The sequence below is a fragment of the Papio anubis genome, chromosome 12, assembly GCF_008728515.1.
Source record: "Papio anubis isolate 15944 chromosome 12, Panubis1.0, whole genome shotgun sequence".
NCBI lineage: Eukaryota > Metazoa > Chordata > Mammalia > Primates > Cercopithecidae > Papio > Papio anubis.
The window spans coordinates 59,004,075-59,019,679 of NC_044987.1; the positions used below are offsets into that span (position 1 = coordinate 59,004,075).

The window sequence follows — 15,605 nt, forward strand, 5'->3', positions numbered from 1 at the left end:
TCCCAACTACTTGAGAGGCTGAAGTAGGAGAATTGCTTGAACCTGGGAGGTGGAGGTTCCAGTGAGCCAGGATCACACCACTGTACTGTAGCGTGGGCGACAGAGCAAGACTCTGTCTCAAAAAATAAAATTAAAATTAAATAAAATAAAAAAATAAAATAAAATTAAATAAAATGTTTAGAGACAGAGTTTCACTCTGTTGCTCAGGCTGGAGTGCAGTGGTATGATCATGGCTCACTACAGCTAGCCTCGAACTCCTGGGCTCAAGTGATCGTCCTGCCTCAGCCTCCCAAGTAGCTAGGACTACAGGTGTGTGCCACCATATCGGGCTAATATTTAAAATTTTTTGTAGAGATGGGGTCTTGCTATGTTGCCCAGGCTGGTCTCAAACTCCTGGCCTCAAGCAATCCTCCTGTCAGTCTCTCAAGTTGCTGGGATTACAGTAGGCATAAGCAACTGTGCCGGCTGTGGCTGTAATTTTTTATTATTATTATTTTTGATATGGAGTCTTGGCTCACTGCAAGCTTCGCCTCCCGGGTTCATGCCATTCTCCTGCCTCAGTCTCCCAAGTAGCTGGGACTACAGACGCCCGCCACCACACCTGGCTAATTTTTTGTATTTTTAGTAGAGATGGGATTTCGTCATGTTGGCCATGCTGGTCTCAAACTCCTGACCTCAGGTGATCCACCCACCTCAGCCTCCCAAAGTCCTGGGATTACAGGCGTGAGCCACCGTGCCCGGCCAGCTGTAATTTTTTAAATGAATATGCTTTTCAGCACTGTGCTGCTTGACTTGGACAATCTTTTAGAATATCCCAGATTCAGTCCTGTTTGTGCGTAGAATGTAGATAGATGTGCCTCTTTTGAGTGGCAGTGGTTCTCCTTACCTGAGCTGGGCTGGCCCAAGTGGTCCATGCATCTGGGGAACAGAGGTTGGGAGAGGGAGACTTGGAGCAGGCCCAGACTAGATATTCTGCTGGGCTGGAGATCAGGGGTGGGGTTGGCTCTGGGGAGGGCCATCTCCACAGCTGCTTCCCTTCTTCCCAGTGACACTGTGGCACCCAGCTCGACGTTCTGCAAGGTCTACACACTGACCCCCTTCCTAGCCAATAACCGAGAGAAGCGAGGCCTCGCCTTGGACGGGAAGCTCAAGCATGAAGACACGAACTTGGCCTCTAGCACCCTGTGAGGACCTGCCCTCCTAGTCCTGGGCTCCTAGTGCACCTTGCCTGATGGGGCCACACCCTCCTTGGTCCCCCCAGTTCAGAGACAAAGCTCAGGCTACCCTCTCCACAGCCTTGTCAGGGCCTGTCCTCAGGTGCTTGACTTGTCAGGGAAGCTGCCTCCTTGCTCCCATTCCTACCCAGGGGTGACTGAGAATAAGATGGACCACTAGGCCAGCTCGCTCAGGCAGTGCTGGGCTCTGCCACCATGCCTGGGGGAGGGCAACCTGGGAAGGCTTCCTGCAAGAGGTGGCAGCTTCTGACGTAATGCCTTCAGTCAGATGGGGTGTCCCTGAGGAGAGACCAGAGTGGTGAGCTGGGTTAGACCCAACATGGGGTGCCCCTCCAAGTCAGGGGTCCCAGGGCATCTGGTCACTCCTGCTGCACATGGATACCTCCAGGCTACTCTGCTCCAGCAGAGCCCTGGCTATGGGGATGCCATCTTGCCCTCTTGCGAGTGTGGTCCTTCAGTGGGGCTTTGGCCTGCGTCTAGAGCAGCCACCACTCCAGCACAGACTCTCTCAGCTCTCCTCAACAGCCCCTGCACAGCCTCCCACTTACCTGAAGCTTTTTGCCCTGTCTCCACACTGGCTCACACCCTATCCACCTTCAAGACCCAGCTGAGGCACCACTTCTGTGGAGAAGTCCTTCTCTGACGGCCCCCACCCCACCCAAGCTGCCTGGCCCTCTGTGAACTCTGTGTGTGGCCCTTTCTGCCCATGGGTTGCTGAGAGAAGCAGAATCCATCTGAGGGGAGGAGGAGCCCGGCCATCACTGTGGGCATGCTGACCTGGGCAGGGAGAGGGGCTCAACAGGGCTACACAGCGAGCGAGTCTCACAGCCAGACTTGGAACCGGGGCTCTGGGTCCCTGCTACCTAAGGGCACTGCTCACCTTCCTCACCTCCACTGCACTTTACTGGACATGGTAGCTGAGTGGCCAGCCAAATGGGGGATGGATGGCCACTGGCCCCCAGCACACCCACCCCTGAGGTGTCTCGCCCACCTGGCAAGGCCCCTGAACCGGCTCCCCTGTGTCACTTTGCAGGTTGAGGGAAGGCGCCAACCGTGAGATCCTGGGGATCATTGTTTCCTACAAAGTGAAAGTAAAGCTGGTGGTGTCTCGGGGCGGGTGAGTGCTCTAGCCAAGCCCAAGACCCTGGCGTGCAGAGGGGAGCGTTGCAGATGCTCACAGGCCCCTGCCCCATTCTGCCTGTTTGCAGCCATTTTAGCTGCATCCACCTTGGAGGAGGAACCTCCTGTCCCTTCTGTTCCTCTTTCTCCTCCCCTGCCCGCTTTTCCTCTCTTCCTTCCTTGGCCCTCAGCCCCTCTCTTACCCCCGGCCATCTCTTTCTCTCCTCCTTCTCCTCCTCTATCCTGGGTCTGGGCTCACACTGAGGATTGGCCATGCCCAGGGGACGGCGTCCTCAGAGTCTATGCTGTGGGGTGCCCAGGGGTGCAATCTCCTCATCACACTGTGGGCATGGCACCCACCCCCATGCATGCCCAAGCTACTTTTCCGAGGAAACAGCTAAAAGGGCTCAGAACCCAGAGCTGGATTGCGGATTTACTAGCTAGTCAGCTTTGCCTTTTTACAGATGGTGAAACAGAGGCCCAAACAGTGCCCCAAACATTGCCTGAAATCTCCTCCCCTAACTCAGGTCATGGGCTGGGGTCATAGCGGTGGACCAGACTTACCTGCCCTGGAGCATAGTTTGGTGGAAGCTTGGGGAGAAGAAGAAAAAACAACGTTTCTTTTTTGTAACTTAATTCATAAATTTCTATGAAAAGATTGAAAAGCTAAATCCCATTAGACATTGGGTCTCCTTGATTATTAGAAGAATGCCTCTTGGCAGTGGCAGTGTGTAATCCTGACCTTATATAATAAAACATCTCAAAATTACAAATCCCAAATCCTGTGTCTGGTGACCTTTCAGGATCTGCAGTCCCTCAAACATTCTTGGCAACTCCGGAGTCCTTCCCTCTGCCTTTAGATAGCCCAGCCTCCCTTGGGGCAGGCAGCACTGGGGTTAATTTTTACACTGCCTTTACAGATGAAGATCCTGGGGCTCAGGGGGTTTGCTGAGCTGGGTCTGGATCCCAGTCCCTTGGGGCAGGGCTAATGCCATTTCAGTGTATCCCTGAAAGAGCAGTCAGGGCTGTGCAGGGGGGTGGATGGGAGTGTGTCCCATGGGTCTTCTCTGTCCGGGGGACAGCAGAAGTGGTGAATGAATGTGCTTTTTGTTTTCTTCCTCTCTCCTCTCTGAACTCTCTCCCAACCACTTCTCCTGCCTCCTCTGACCCACCCAGCCTGTTGGGAGATCTTGCATCCAGGTAAATTCCTCCCTTCCACCGTTCACCCACCTTCCTAGAGGGCCTGGAGCCCATTGGGTTGACTGACCAGAATCACAGGGCACTGGGTTGGAAGGAATCTTAGTGGTCATTTCAGATTGCCAGGTTCAGGTGTGAGCTGGAAGACACAATTTCTCTTTAACAAACCTTACCTTGCTCTTCCATCCCACCCGAGTGACAGGGACCTTTACAGAGAGCAAAGCCTGATTACATTGATACAGGGAGTGGCCCCCAAGAGAGCAGTTTGAATTACTGATCACCTGAATTATAGGAGCTTTTGGAGAAATGCAGACTTCATGACTTTCAAACTTCTACACTAGTGAGGATGAACTGCTGGCCGAGTGTTGCTAAGGAGAGGTCCTTAGGAGATCCTATTTTGTAAACAAGGTCTCCTTGCAGCCAGCTAGATGCACTTATATTCCAAAAATGCATGTACCCCAAACACAGCAGTTTGGCCTCCTCCTGTCACAAGATGGCAGTGTGGCTCATCCTAAGAAATCTTAGACTAATTTGACAGGTGAAATTCGTTCAATTCAATTCAGTTCCATATAATTCAGCAAAGATTTCCTCACCCCGGGCTTGTGTCCAGGCTAGTGCTGAGTGCCAGAGTCCCAGAGAGGAATCAGATGTGGCCCCTGACCTTATCATTCCTGGCCCAGTAGAAGGTTAAGATCCAGATTCTTCCACTAAACTGTTGGCAAACCCAGTCTTCCACTAGCTCCATTCTGAAGCAATCCCCAAAGCAAAAGGAAAAAAAAAAAAAAGAGAAGAAAAAAAGGCCAAATAGCTCTGACAGCCTTGTAAAACCCCCAGGTTCCCACTGAGGGGAAGTAATGATTCTGGCAGGCATAAGCTTCACATTTTTATTTGATTTTTAAATTCTTTTTGAGACAGAGTCTCGCTCTGTCGGCCAGGCTGGAGTGCAGTGGCGCCATCTTGGCTCACTGCAACCTCTGCCTCCCAGGTTCAAGCAGTTCTCTCCCTCAGCCTCCCAAGTAGCTGGAATTACAGGCACCTGCCACCAACCCCGGCTAATTTTTGTATTTTTATTAGAGACAGTATTTCACCATCTTGGCCAGGCTGGTCTTGAATTCCTGACTTCATGATCCACTCGCCTCAGCCTCCCAAAGTGCTGGGATTACAGGCGTGAGCCACCGTGCCCGGCCTAATTTTTGTATTTTTAGTAGAGATGGGTGGTGGGGGCAGTGTCTCACCATGTTGCCCAGGCTGGTCTTGAACTCCTGAGCTCAAGGGATCCGCCCGCTTTGGCCTCCCAAAGTGCTGGGATTACAGGCTTGAGCCACTGTGCCTGGTCAAGCTTCACAGTTTAACTCAGCCCTTTAGCTGCCTCATCTCCCAGAAGTTCCAGTGGTTCTAGAAGACAGGCTATCTAGAACCTGTTGTTATCCCCATTTCCACGTGGAGCTCAGCGAGACTCAAAGCTAGAAAGTGCTGCACCAGCGAGTGGTGAGGCTGGTGGAACAGACCTTTCTAATTGCATGGCTTGTGCCTCTGACCACTCCATTCCCTGTCCCTTCCTCTTTCCCAACTGGGCTCTGGACAAAAAGATCAGTAAGATGTGGCTTGTGCCTGTAGGCACTCGCAGTTGGGGGGTCTCCTAGGGTGATGCCACCTCAAGCCGAGAGGAGCCTTCAGGGTTGCTTTTGTTGGTCTCAATTCTGCTACTGTCACACAGTGATCAAGGGTGTGGCTGTGGAGCCAGAATCTGCTATCACTTATCATTAATAGCTGTGTGACCTTGGGCAAGATATTTTAATCTCCTCATGTCTCAATGTCCCAGTCTGTACATTGGGGATAATAATAGGGTTGTTGCGAGGATTAAATGAGTTACTCTATGGAAGGGGCTTACAGTAATCCTTGGCACAGGGTCAGTACCATGTGAATACTTGCTCTTATTCTGTCCATCAGGGCCAAGTACAGAGAAAGCCCCATCAGAAGCACTGGCTGGTGGCTGGGTCTTCCCGACTGCTTTCTCCTGCATCCCCACAGCGTGGACAGCCTTGGGCCCTGGGGCCATCCTAAACCTGACTAAACTGACCTCCACAGTGCTTCATCCAGATTGCAGGGGTGCTAGGGTCACCTGAGCACTTTTACAAGAGTGCCCTGGAGGTGTTGGGAGATGGGATGGTGTGAGGGTGGGAGGAGTTCCAACCTGGAAGTTGGGAAGGGCAGTGTCAGGGGAGGTGAGGGTGGCTGTGGCGATTTGAGGTGGGCAGGGTCCCAGGGCACCTCTGGAGCCCCGCAGTGACCATGGTGCATGCTGCCCTGGGCAATCCTTTCCCACCCCTGGGCCTCCTCCCAGCCCATGGGAACCCAGGGAGCCTTCTCAGGAAAGGGGAGGCTTCCATTTCTTTTTGGAGCCAGAGGAAGTGTCCTCATCCAGCTCCCAGGCAGACGGAGGCTCTGAGTGGCAGAACTGGGGCTGGAGGGCATCTTTTGGATCTACCTCCTCTGATGGCAAAACCCTTCGCAGTCCTCCCTGACAGGGCGTTGACATCGAGTCTCACAGCCTGCGAGTCTGCTCAAGGCTCACTGGGTCTGGGTCTCTTTCAGTGATGTGGCTGTGGAACTGCCTTTCACCCTAATGCACCCCAAGCCCAAAGAGGAACCCCTGCATCGGGAAGGTGAGCAGAATCTGTGGGTCTCTGGGGTAGGGATTCTCTAGCAGCTGCCATGTGACCCTGTAACCTACCCCCCCCCGCCCCCGGTTTGCCCTCAGCCCAGTCACCCTTTTCTCAGGTCCCCACATCTTTTGTGGGATCCAGAACTCGATTTGCTTCTGACCCAACCAGGACACAGTGAGGCGTGGCTCCTGTTCCCCATGGGAGAGGGAGACCAGGAGTGGAGGAGGGAACTCACTGACCATGCTTTGAGCCTCTATCTTGCACCCAGGCATGGGCTGGATCCCGTTTGGAAGTAGGGGAAGGGGCTGCTTGGATAAGATGACCGCTGGACACACTATTATCATGTTTTTCTCCTTTTTTTTTTTTTTTTTTTTTTTTTGGTTTTGAGATAGTCTCACTCTGTTGCCCAGGCTGGAGTGGATCTTAGCTCACTGCAACCTCCGCCTCCCAGGCTCAAGAGATTCTCCTGCTTCAGCCTCCCAAGTAGCTGAGATTACAGGCGGCTGCCACCACACCTGGCTGATTTTTGTATTTTTAGTAGAGACGGGGTTTTACCATGTTGGCCAGGAGGGTCTCAAACTCCTGACCTCAGGTGATCTGCCTGCCTCAACCTCCCAAAGTGCTGGGGGTACAGGCATGAGCCACCGTGCCCGGCCTGTCATGTTTTTCAAGTGATAGCAGATTGGTCATATTTCACTGAATCTGAGACTTTCAGTGAAGAGAGACAACATTATAGTAGATATGATTAGGGAAAATCTTCCATGGTTAAACTGTGCAGTGCCATCGACGGCAAGATACACTCCAAGTTCAGAGATGTTAAAATGTGAAGGAAAATATAAAAAAGATGGTCTGGTTGGGCACAGTGGCTCACTCCTGTAATCCCAGCACTTTGGGAGGCCGAGGCGGGTGGATCACGAGGTCAGGAGATCAAGACCATCCTGGCTAACACAGTGAAACCCCGTCTGTACTAAAAATACAAAAAAATTAGCCGGGCATGGTGGCAGGCGCCTGTAGTCCCAGCTACTTGAGAGGCTGAGGCAGGAGAATGGCGTGAACCTGAGAGGCAGAGCTTGCAGTGAGCCGAGATCGTGCCACTGCACTCCAGCCTGGGCGACAGAGCGAGACTCTGTCTCAAAAAAAAAAAGATTGTCTTAGAGTTGGTAAATGTCATACATGCTAGGAATTAACGTAAGTCATGTTGGAGACCTCCCAAAAGAAACAGAAGTTAGAGGATTTTCTGTTCTTCTGGGGCTGCAGTGGGGATTGGGGCCCTCCTGGTGCCCTCCTCCCTGCCTTTCAGATGCTTTGGGGTGTTTCAGTACCAGGAATGAGTCCTCCCCCCTCTCCATTCCCCTTTTTCTTTTGCACTCCTCATGTTAGTCTGGTTGTCCCAGGGTGGGGGCCTGTGCCTACTCGCCCCATGCTCATCCACTCACTAACCCCTGGACACTCTGCCCACCCGCCCTGTGTTTAGTTCCAGAGAACCAGACGCCAGTAGATACCAATCTCATAGAACTTGACACAAAGTAAGCCGAACCCTGCCTGCAGCATCGGGGACGGGGTGGGCTGTGGGTGGGCGGGGCGGAGGGGTCATTTGCATATATGCTTATTAACCCCTGAGGAGCCGCTGGTCTAACCCCGTCTGCTGAGAGCTGCCTCTGCTCGCCTCTTCAGCAACCCGCTTGCCTGCATGTGACTTGAAGGACCCTCCGTGCCTGTTCCTCTTCCTCCTGCCTTGGTGGGGTCTGTCTTCCTCCCTCGTCCTTGCACGTCCGTCCGTCAGTCTGTTCGTCCATCCACAGCGCCTGCTCGGCTCACACAGGGCTGGTCCATGGCCCTGGGCTCGGCTCTCCTGTCCTGCCCACGCCAACCAGTGGAATCAGGCTGTGGGGTGGGCAGGGGACTGGGGATCTTGTTGCTTCTGACTCCTGAGGACCAACCGATGTGGATTTCCCTGCGGTCAAAGGCCATCGAGTCACCGGACAGTGGCCAGAGGGGGAGGACCTGGGCCGACTGCGAGAGCCACCTCCAGGGCCAACTGGTTTTCTTGCTGCAGCTCCAAAGCCAATCTTCCCTTGTCCCCCAGGAGAAATCTGGGGTGTGGGAGTCTCAAGTCACCCCATGAGGATGCCGCATGCACTGGCTGAACCCTGTTGGGCAGGGGACCTGGATGGACCCCTGCATGGTCCTAAGTGGACATGTTTCATGGTAGAAGGGAACTCGCTGTTCTTAAAGGCAGTCCTTAGTCCTGAAACCCCACTTAAGCCTCCCCTTTCCTCACGAACAGGTCCTCTACTCCCCTATTTAGATTCACATCCTCCTACCCCAGCCTTCTCCTGTGTGGGATCCCCCATGGTAGAATCTGAGCTGACACTTCCTGGGAGAAAGGTTCTCCATGGTCTTCTCTTCCATTAAGCCAAACTACTCCTTCCTGTCCAGACACGGGAATGCTTCATAAGGGTAGTTTTCTGGGTGGTGGGGTGGGGTTTACCAGTCTTATTCTTGGGGGATTCAGAACATGCTGTGAAACAACTACTGGTGGCCTGGCCTCTTAAGTCCTTCCTTGGGCTACAGAGCCACACTGCTCCCCCCACCTCCTAAAGAACCGGGTTACTTTTCTAGCCCTTAGGCACAAGAGTCAAATTCATGCCCCTCTCTGCCCCTTTCATGACTGGCCTGAGTCCTGATGTGACTGTCCTTACTGCCACAGGTGGCATCCACATGTGCCTGCCAGACAGGCCTTTCTGCTTATGGTCAGCCGCCGAGGCCAGAGACCTCAGAAAGGGTGGTTCTCTCCCCGGCCCCAGAGCCACACTCTGAGTCACCTCTGGCCGGGCCTCTGGATAAGCCTACTCTCCCTGCCCCTGCAAACATGCCACATTTTCCTTGTCTCTCCCACTAGTGATGACGACATTGTATTTGAGGACTTTGCCCGCCAGAGACTGAAAGGCATGAAGGATGACAAGGAGGAAGAGGAGGACGGTACCGGCTCTCCACAGCTCAACAACAGATAGATGGGCCGGCCCTGCCTCCACGTGGCTCCGGCTCCACTCTCGTGCGCTCGGATGCTTATTCGTCTTCTTCCCGTTCTGGTTTATTTTCCCCTTTGTTCTTCCAGTTTCTACCAGGGGGGCCTATGGCCTTCCAGATCACGGTGATGAACCTCTGACCTCAGGATTGGCCCCACATCACCATGCCAACAGGACCACAGCACACCGGCTCCACCCCATCTCTGCCATTGCCTCTCCACTCCCCTCCTTTTCATTCTGTCTCCCAGAAAAGCTGCCAGGGTTCTGGCCTTGGAATTGGACTTGAGATGGGGAGCAGACAGGGGAGGATGGGGCATGCAGGACACGGTGTGGTGGGCATGAGGGCTTGGAGGGGTGGGGATGAGGGCTCAAGACACGAGAGAAGATGTCCACGGTTCCAGGTGGTTAACAAAGTTCTGGCAGCTAAAAGATGACCGCATTGAAGGCCACCTCCTTCTGGCTGGGAGGGGCAGACCTGTGGACAGATTCTCAATGCCTTTTTGAAGTTCTGACCCACCAAAGACCTTCTGCCTTCACCCTCCTCCCCACCCGATGTCCCTCTGTGTCTGATAGTGACGTTGGTGAAAGTTTGTAGACCACAGGAGTAGAGAAAAGCAACTGGAGTGACTTTCTTACCAGCAGTTACCTAGACTGAGGCAAGCTGTGTGGACTCAACAAAGTATATTTCAGTACTGTCAGGATGTGACATCTTAGCTATCTTGTATTTCAAGTGCATAGGCCTGTCTAGAGATATGCAGAGAGAAAAGCAGAGGGAGGGAGGGAGGGGGTCTTCAGCAAGCACCAGCCCGCAGCAGAGTTAGCTGAAGCTCTTGATGAGGGTTCCCGAAGTGGGCCGCTGGGAGATGGAGGCAGGGGGGGGCCTTATGTCCCTTCCTTGTGGACTTCACATGGTCATGTAGGAAGTGAGGATGGGGGTCTAGCAGGGGCTGAGGCCACTAGTATCCTCCTGCTTCCCCCTGCCATTCTCCAGGGCTGGACTGAACCTGCAGACTGGGAGAGTGTGCCTGAGGCCACCATGCTGCAAAGGGGGTCCTATCCCAGAAGGTGGCAGCATCCATGGAGATATCCTCACCCAAAGGGAAGGAGGCTGCTGGGTAGCAAATAAGCCCTTTCTTTTCTTGGGGAGTTGATGACCTCCAGTAGCTCCCAGTGTCATGGGTACCCAGTACGCATTGGCTGGTGTTGGCGTGATTGAGACCTAGGGCAATTCCTGGGGCAAGAAGCCAGATGGGAGATGAGGTAGAAAGTGTTAGGAGTTATCCTCTTTGCCTGGCCTTTGAGAATAACTTACTGTGTGACTTTGGGCAAGTTCCTTCCCCACTCTACGCCTCAGTTTCTCACTTGGGAAAGCAAGGAGTTTGACCAGATGATCACAATGGGCCTTCCTAGCTCTGGCCACCAAGAATTTGGCAATATTTGCACTCCTGGTCTGGTGGGTGGATCCAGAGCTGCTGCCTGGTCTCTCTGTCTCCAGAGTGGATTTATTGGACCTCAGAGGTGGCAGGGCCCTATGGAGCACCAACTCCCCTCAACTCCACCCCCTGCCCAGGACTGGGAAGGGATTGATGTCAGGCTGTGGCCATAGCTAGCCTGAGTTGCCCAAGGAGGAGCAGAGCATGTCTTTGCTGAGGCTTGGCTGAGGGGCTTGTGATAGGGCCTGCAGTACCTCACTGCCCCCTGTGGATGCAGACACCCTGAGGTTTACCCAAACAAATATATTGATTAGCAGGACAAGGGCTCTCTCCTCAGTTTCTGCTCCCTTCCATCTCTGTCCCATACTTGTCTGAAAAGGGAGACAAAAAAATCTTATGCAAGTGGCATCTCAGTCCTTTCCAGTCCAGCACCTCCTGGGCAGGCAGTGCGACTTATTTCCCACGGTGAAATCACCTGTTTCACAAGCCTGGCAGTGCGACTTCTGAGGCTCATGACCACTCAACCTAAGGGACCCCTCCCCAGACCAGAACCAAGTTAGCTAGGGGCAGTCGTACTCCCCGGTCTCCCAGGCATCCAGCCCCTCCTAGAGCTTGCTGGGCAGGCTGCACCTCATCTGGGCAGGCACAGAGCTGATGAAATGCTGGAGCAGTGCATGGCAAACATACCCCCCCCCCCCCCCCCAGCGTCTTCTGAAACATTTGGGGCTGACACAAGACCCTTTAGTGTTCGGAATGACCTCTTTCCTGAAAACCTCTTCCCCTATCCCTAACGCATGCATGGAAAAGGTTTGTCAGGCTGGTTTCCCGAGCCTCCGCCTGAACATCACACTCACCCTTTTGGGTTTTAGCCCAGTGTTGTTTAGCAAATTTCTCCAGCTGCAGGGAAGGATCAGAGTATTATCTTTTTTTTTGTTTTTCTCCTTGAGCCAGGACTGTACAAGGCAATGGCCAAACGTAGTTGAATTCAGCCTACCATCCTTTGCTGATGACTCAGCTCTATGCCAAGTACGGGAGACACAGAGATGGGTCAGTCCCAGCCCCCATCCTCAGGAAGCCCATAGTCAGGGGAACGTTGTAGGGGGAGGTAATAGAGGGCAATTGCCTTCAGGGCTCCTGGTGGCTGCTGGTCCCTATTGTACCTTGATGTGAGTTAGAAGACGGTGCCCTTTCCAGGTGATTCAGACCCACACTAGAATGCGTAGCTTTGTGAGTGACACACAGGTTGGATTTTGGCACCCCTTTCCCCTTGGCCAGGTGCCCTGCTGCACAGCCATGTGCTGCAGCCTCGAGGGACACAGACCAAAGTGTTTCCTTCAGCTTCTTCCTGGAGAGGAAGCACCAGGTCATGTTTCCAAGCTTCTGGTCAACTCCAGGCACCACCTCCCAGCCCCCAAACATGGCCAAGTGAGTGCTTCTCTGCAGGGCCCCTTTCCCTTTTGGAGTCAGTCTGTCCAGGTGAGACCTTGAAGTGCAACTAGAGGTGGCGGAGCCTCACTAGGCCGCAGGCACCAGCCCACAGTACTGGCGGTTACTGTACCAAGCATTTGGGGCCTGCGCTGGCCAAGCCGTCCGTCACCGGGACTTTGTAGTGCACCCTGTGGGTGGCGTGTGGACACCAGTCTTGACAGGAAGGAAGAGCATGGCCTGGTGAAAACCCACTGAGCAGAGGGTCAGCTGGCCCTCCTCAGCATTCCACCCGGGGGAAGAGTTCAGTCCCCACGAAAATAAGGACTGAGTTATTTGGCTGCACCTCAGCGTCAAAGCTCAGCCCTGCTAGAGTGGGTTCACCTGGCTGCTGGTTTTGTGGGAGAGTTCCTGACAAGCTGGTTCCTACGTGGTGCAGTAAAAGGAATTCTGTCCTGGAAGTCCCCAATGCCACCTCTCAGTCCTGGCTGTCACCAATCACCTGGGGGACTTGGGCAAGCTACTCAACCTCTGGGACTCAGTTTCCCTAACTGTAAAATGGGATTATAATCCCTTCCCTTCCTGACGCAGGAATTGTTATGAGGCCCAGATGAGACGAAAGTCAGCAGGCAGGGCTCTAAGTTGAAAATGGCTGCATGGGTGTGGCCCTGCCACTGCAGGGATGGCCCAAGGTCACACAGGAAGTTTGCTGCAGGAGAAGCCCTCCCCACCAGTCTTCATCACTTGCCCTGCTTCTCACTTAGGTAGATGTCAACCAGAATGAGACACAGCTAATTTGGCTTTGATGACCTAGCTGAGCAGGAAATTTAGACATGATTCAGGAATATCATGCCCAAAAATAGTGGTCCCATCAACCAGGACACAGAGGGAAGACATGGATATTGTCAGTGAGTGGTGGAGGCGGACATCTCGGACCCTCATAGGTCTGGAGTCACATCTCCCATCTGTCAGAACCCCACAGAGGCCAAGGGGCCTTAGCTCTGACCCCAGGTTAAAGAGAGCCACCAGCCCCCAGGCTCAGGGAGCTGAAATCACCCATCTGCAGAAAATCTAAGGGAAAGGAGAAATAGAAATTGCCTGTTCCTTCCCTTGAAAGTGTAAGGCCTCTTGCAGGATCAGCTGGAGCTACCACAGCTTCTGTGATATTGGGAGGGTTTCAGGCCCAGGGAAAACCTAAGCCTTTTCCCCTGAGAGCTGAGCCACAGCGGATGCATTCCCCCAGTGGCGTCAGCAGTCCAGAGCGGCAGCTTCTCTCCTGCCAGTCACTGGGGACTGGTTGTTCTCCATCCATCCAGGAGGAAGGGTTTAGGTCCCAGTCTTACACTCTTAAAGGGTCTCATGGACATAGGCCTATGCCTGTTCTGATACGTATATTTTTTAAACTCAAAAGGACCAAAACAGACTCCTGGACCCTCATCTATATGGCCTTATGGCCTGCATTGGGCCTGGTGTGTCTTCCTGGCCCAGGCAGCTCCATCACTTCTGCCATCCCTTCTGGACTAAAGTTGCAGGATCCCCGCCTCTACCACTTCCCCAGAGGGTCACTGCACAGCGGCTTCAAAGAGAGGCCCTGTTGAAGGGGAAACATCCTCCCCGCATCACACTCCCAACTCGTCACCCAAAAGGGAAGTCAAAGCACAGGTCTGTGGGGCCCATGGTTTGTAGACACTGATACAGTGGTTTTCAAACCAGGTGCTGCGGAACCCCTGGTATTCCACAGAGCTTTGTCAGGGGATGCTAAGGTGGGAAGATGGGAGTGGAGGTAAAGGATAGGTTTCCAGCCCTCCTCCCATTTCCACCTCCACCAGAACAACTCTGCTTTTATTTGTCTTGCCTACTGAGATTTCATTTTCAAGCTTTCTTTGAAGAAAAACTTCAAACCACCATCTCCAGGTTTGATCTTAGACCAGCCAGCACAGGTTCTATTCTTGCTGCTCATGTTGGAATGGCTCCAGCATTCCAGTACAAAGTGTCTTTGTGTTGGAACCTGACACACACACACACACGTACATAGTTGATGTTTTTTCTAGCCAACCCACCCTGAAGCTCTGGCCAAGATTTGATTTGAACAGGGACCTGGTGCTCAGTGGGGATGGGTCTTGACCCTGATATTGGCCCATGAGGCATGGGGAGCTCTGCAGCAAGGAAAGAGGCTCAATCCCCCACCTAGGACTTGTGTCTGCACCCCTGTCTGGCACCCCACTTTCCTGGCCCAGGCCCAAGGGACAGCAGGAGAAGCAGTGTGATGGAGAGAGAGCCTAGGGTTAAATTCATCTTTACACAGAGCCAGATGGATGGAAATCTTGGCTCACATAAAAGACTCAGGGAGGATTTTATGACAAAATCCCTCCTTTGAGGGCAGGATTCCCCCAGGAATCCTGTACACTTTAGTGAGACATGGATCAGCCCGTGGTACAAAGTCCTGCCTGCCCTGCCCCCCACCCCCACCCCACAAGGAATTCTAGGTGAAAATGTGAAGCTCAGGGCACAGCAAGCGCGTGACATGGGTGTATTACATTAGGTCCGAGTGTGTCCTTAGTTTCCCTGTGTGTAAAATGAGGCTAGTGCCAGGCTCTTCCCACCTCACTGGGACAATTGCAAGGGTCATAGGAGAGTTGGGTATGATAGGTGGTCATATGAGGTGGTGGGTATAAGAAGTGGCCTCACAAACTCGGGGTGTGGTCCTGACCTGCATGGCAGATGAGGAGAGCACTTGGGAACGAGCATAGGAAGTGCCGTCTTCCCGGGCATCTCTGCTCCGTGTTAAGGTCTAGCCACAGACGCTGTGGGACCTGCCTCTTCCTATGGAATGGGGGCCTGCATGGATTGTGTCCTGGGGCAGGAGTGAGGGATGGCTGGGAAGAATCTGCAGCTCTGTGGCCCTTGTGTCGAGTGATTATTTTGTGACACTCTCATTCCTGGACCACCTGCCAGGTTTATCTGTTATACCTGTGGCATTCTTATGTCAGACAAATTATTATAGTTTATTCAACTCTAACAAATGAACAAAAGAATAATAAATAGGAAGCCATTAAAGGTCTTTTGTGGCAGAGGATGCTGGCTGCGCTTTCATTTTTGTCTCATAAGCCCATGGCAGGTCAAAGACCAAGAAATGCTGCCCTGCTGTCCTGGACTGGCAGATGGCTCTCATGACTGGGTGAGGAGCTCTCTTCCCTTGTCTGTGGCCCCAGCTCCAGCTTGGTCCTTGTACCAACTTGTGGAGACTGCCAAGAACTTTTCTCTGTCCCTCTTCTGTCACTTTTCAGCCTTATGGCCTTGGGAAGCTGGCAAACCTCTCATCCCTCTCAGATACCACAGGATTTCATGACCCATGGTTTGCTCTGGGGGTGAAGCCATCCTATCTTCTATCTTTGGCACCACACTGACCACATCAGCGGGAGTCCTCGCCCCAGCCACAGCCCTGGTTCTTGTTCACTTATCTCCTGCTCTGCTGGGTCTTCCTGAAGTCACTTCAGTTTT

At 53.2% G+C, this 15,605-nt stretch overlaps 1 protein-coding gene and 1 pseudogene across 6 annotated transcripts in view; both read left to right on the top strand.

Moving 5' to 3' along the window:
- Positions 1 to 15,180, top strand: part of ARRB1 (arrestin beta 1) — a 97,116-nt gene extending 81,936 nt beyond the window's left edge. For 2 of the 5 annotated variants that reach the window (XM_003910425.5, XM_009186944.4), the window contains exons 11-16: positions 1,047 to 1,184; positions 2,269 to 2,352; positions 3,531 to 3,554; positions 6,147 to 6,217; positions 7,692 to 7,743; positions 9,120 to 15,180. In XM_003910425.5, the coding sequence (XP_003910474.1) occupies positions 1,047 to 1,184; positions 2,269 to 2,352; positions 3,531 to 3,554; positions 6,147 to 6,217; positions 7,692 to 7,743; positions 9,120 to 9,231 (481 nt within the window). In that variant the 3' untranslated portion in view covers positions 9,232 to 15,180. Of the gene's footprint in view, positions 1 to 1,046; positions 1,185 to 2,268; positions 2,353 to 3,530; positions 3,555 to 5,501; positions 5,823 to 6,146; positions 6,218 to 7,691; positions 7,744 to 7,891; positions 8,601 to 9,119 lie in introns of those variants that run through there. The other 3 variants (XM_021926325.2, XM_009186943.4, XM_009186945.4) reach the window with 3 other exon arrangements.
- LOC101000681 lies at positions 11,303 to 15,180 on the top strand (annotated as a pseudogene). Its single transcript, XR_162494.5, has one exon. The product of XR_162494.5 is annotated as an uncharacterized LOC101000681 (transcript).
- Positions 15,181 to 15,605: the final 425 nt, after the last annotated feature.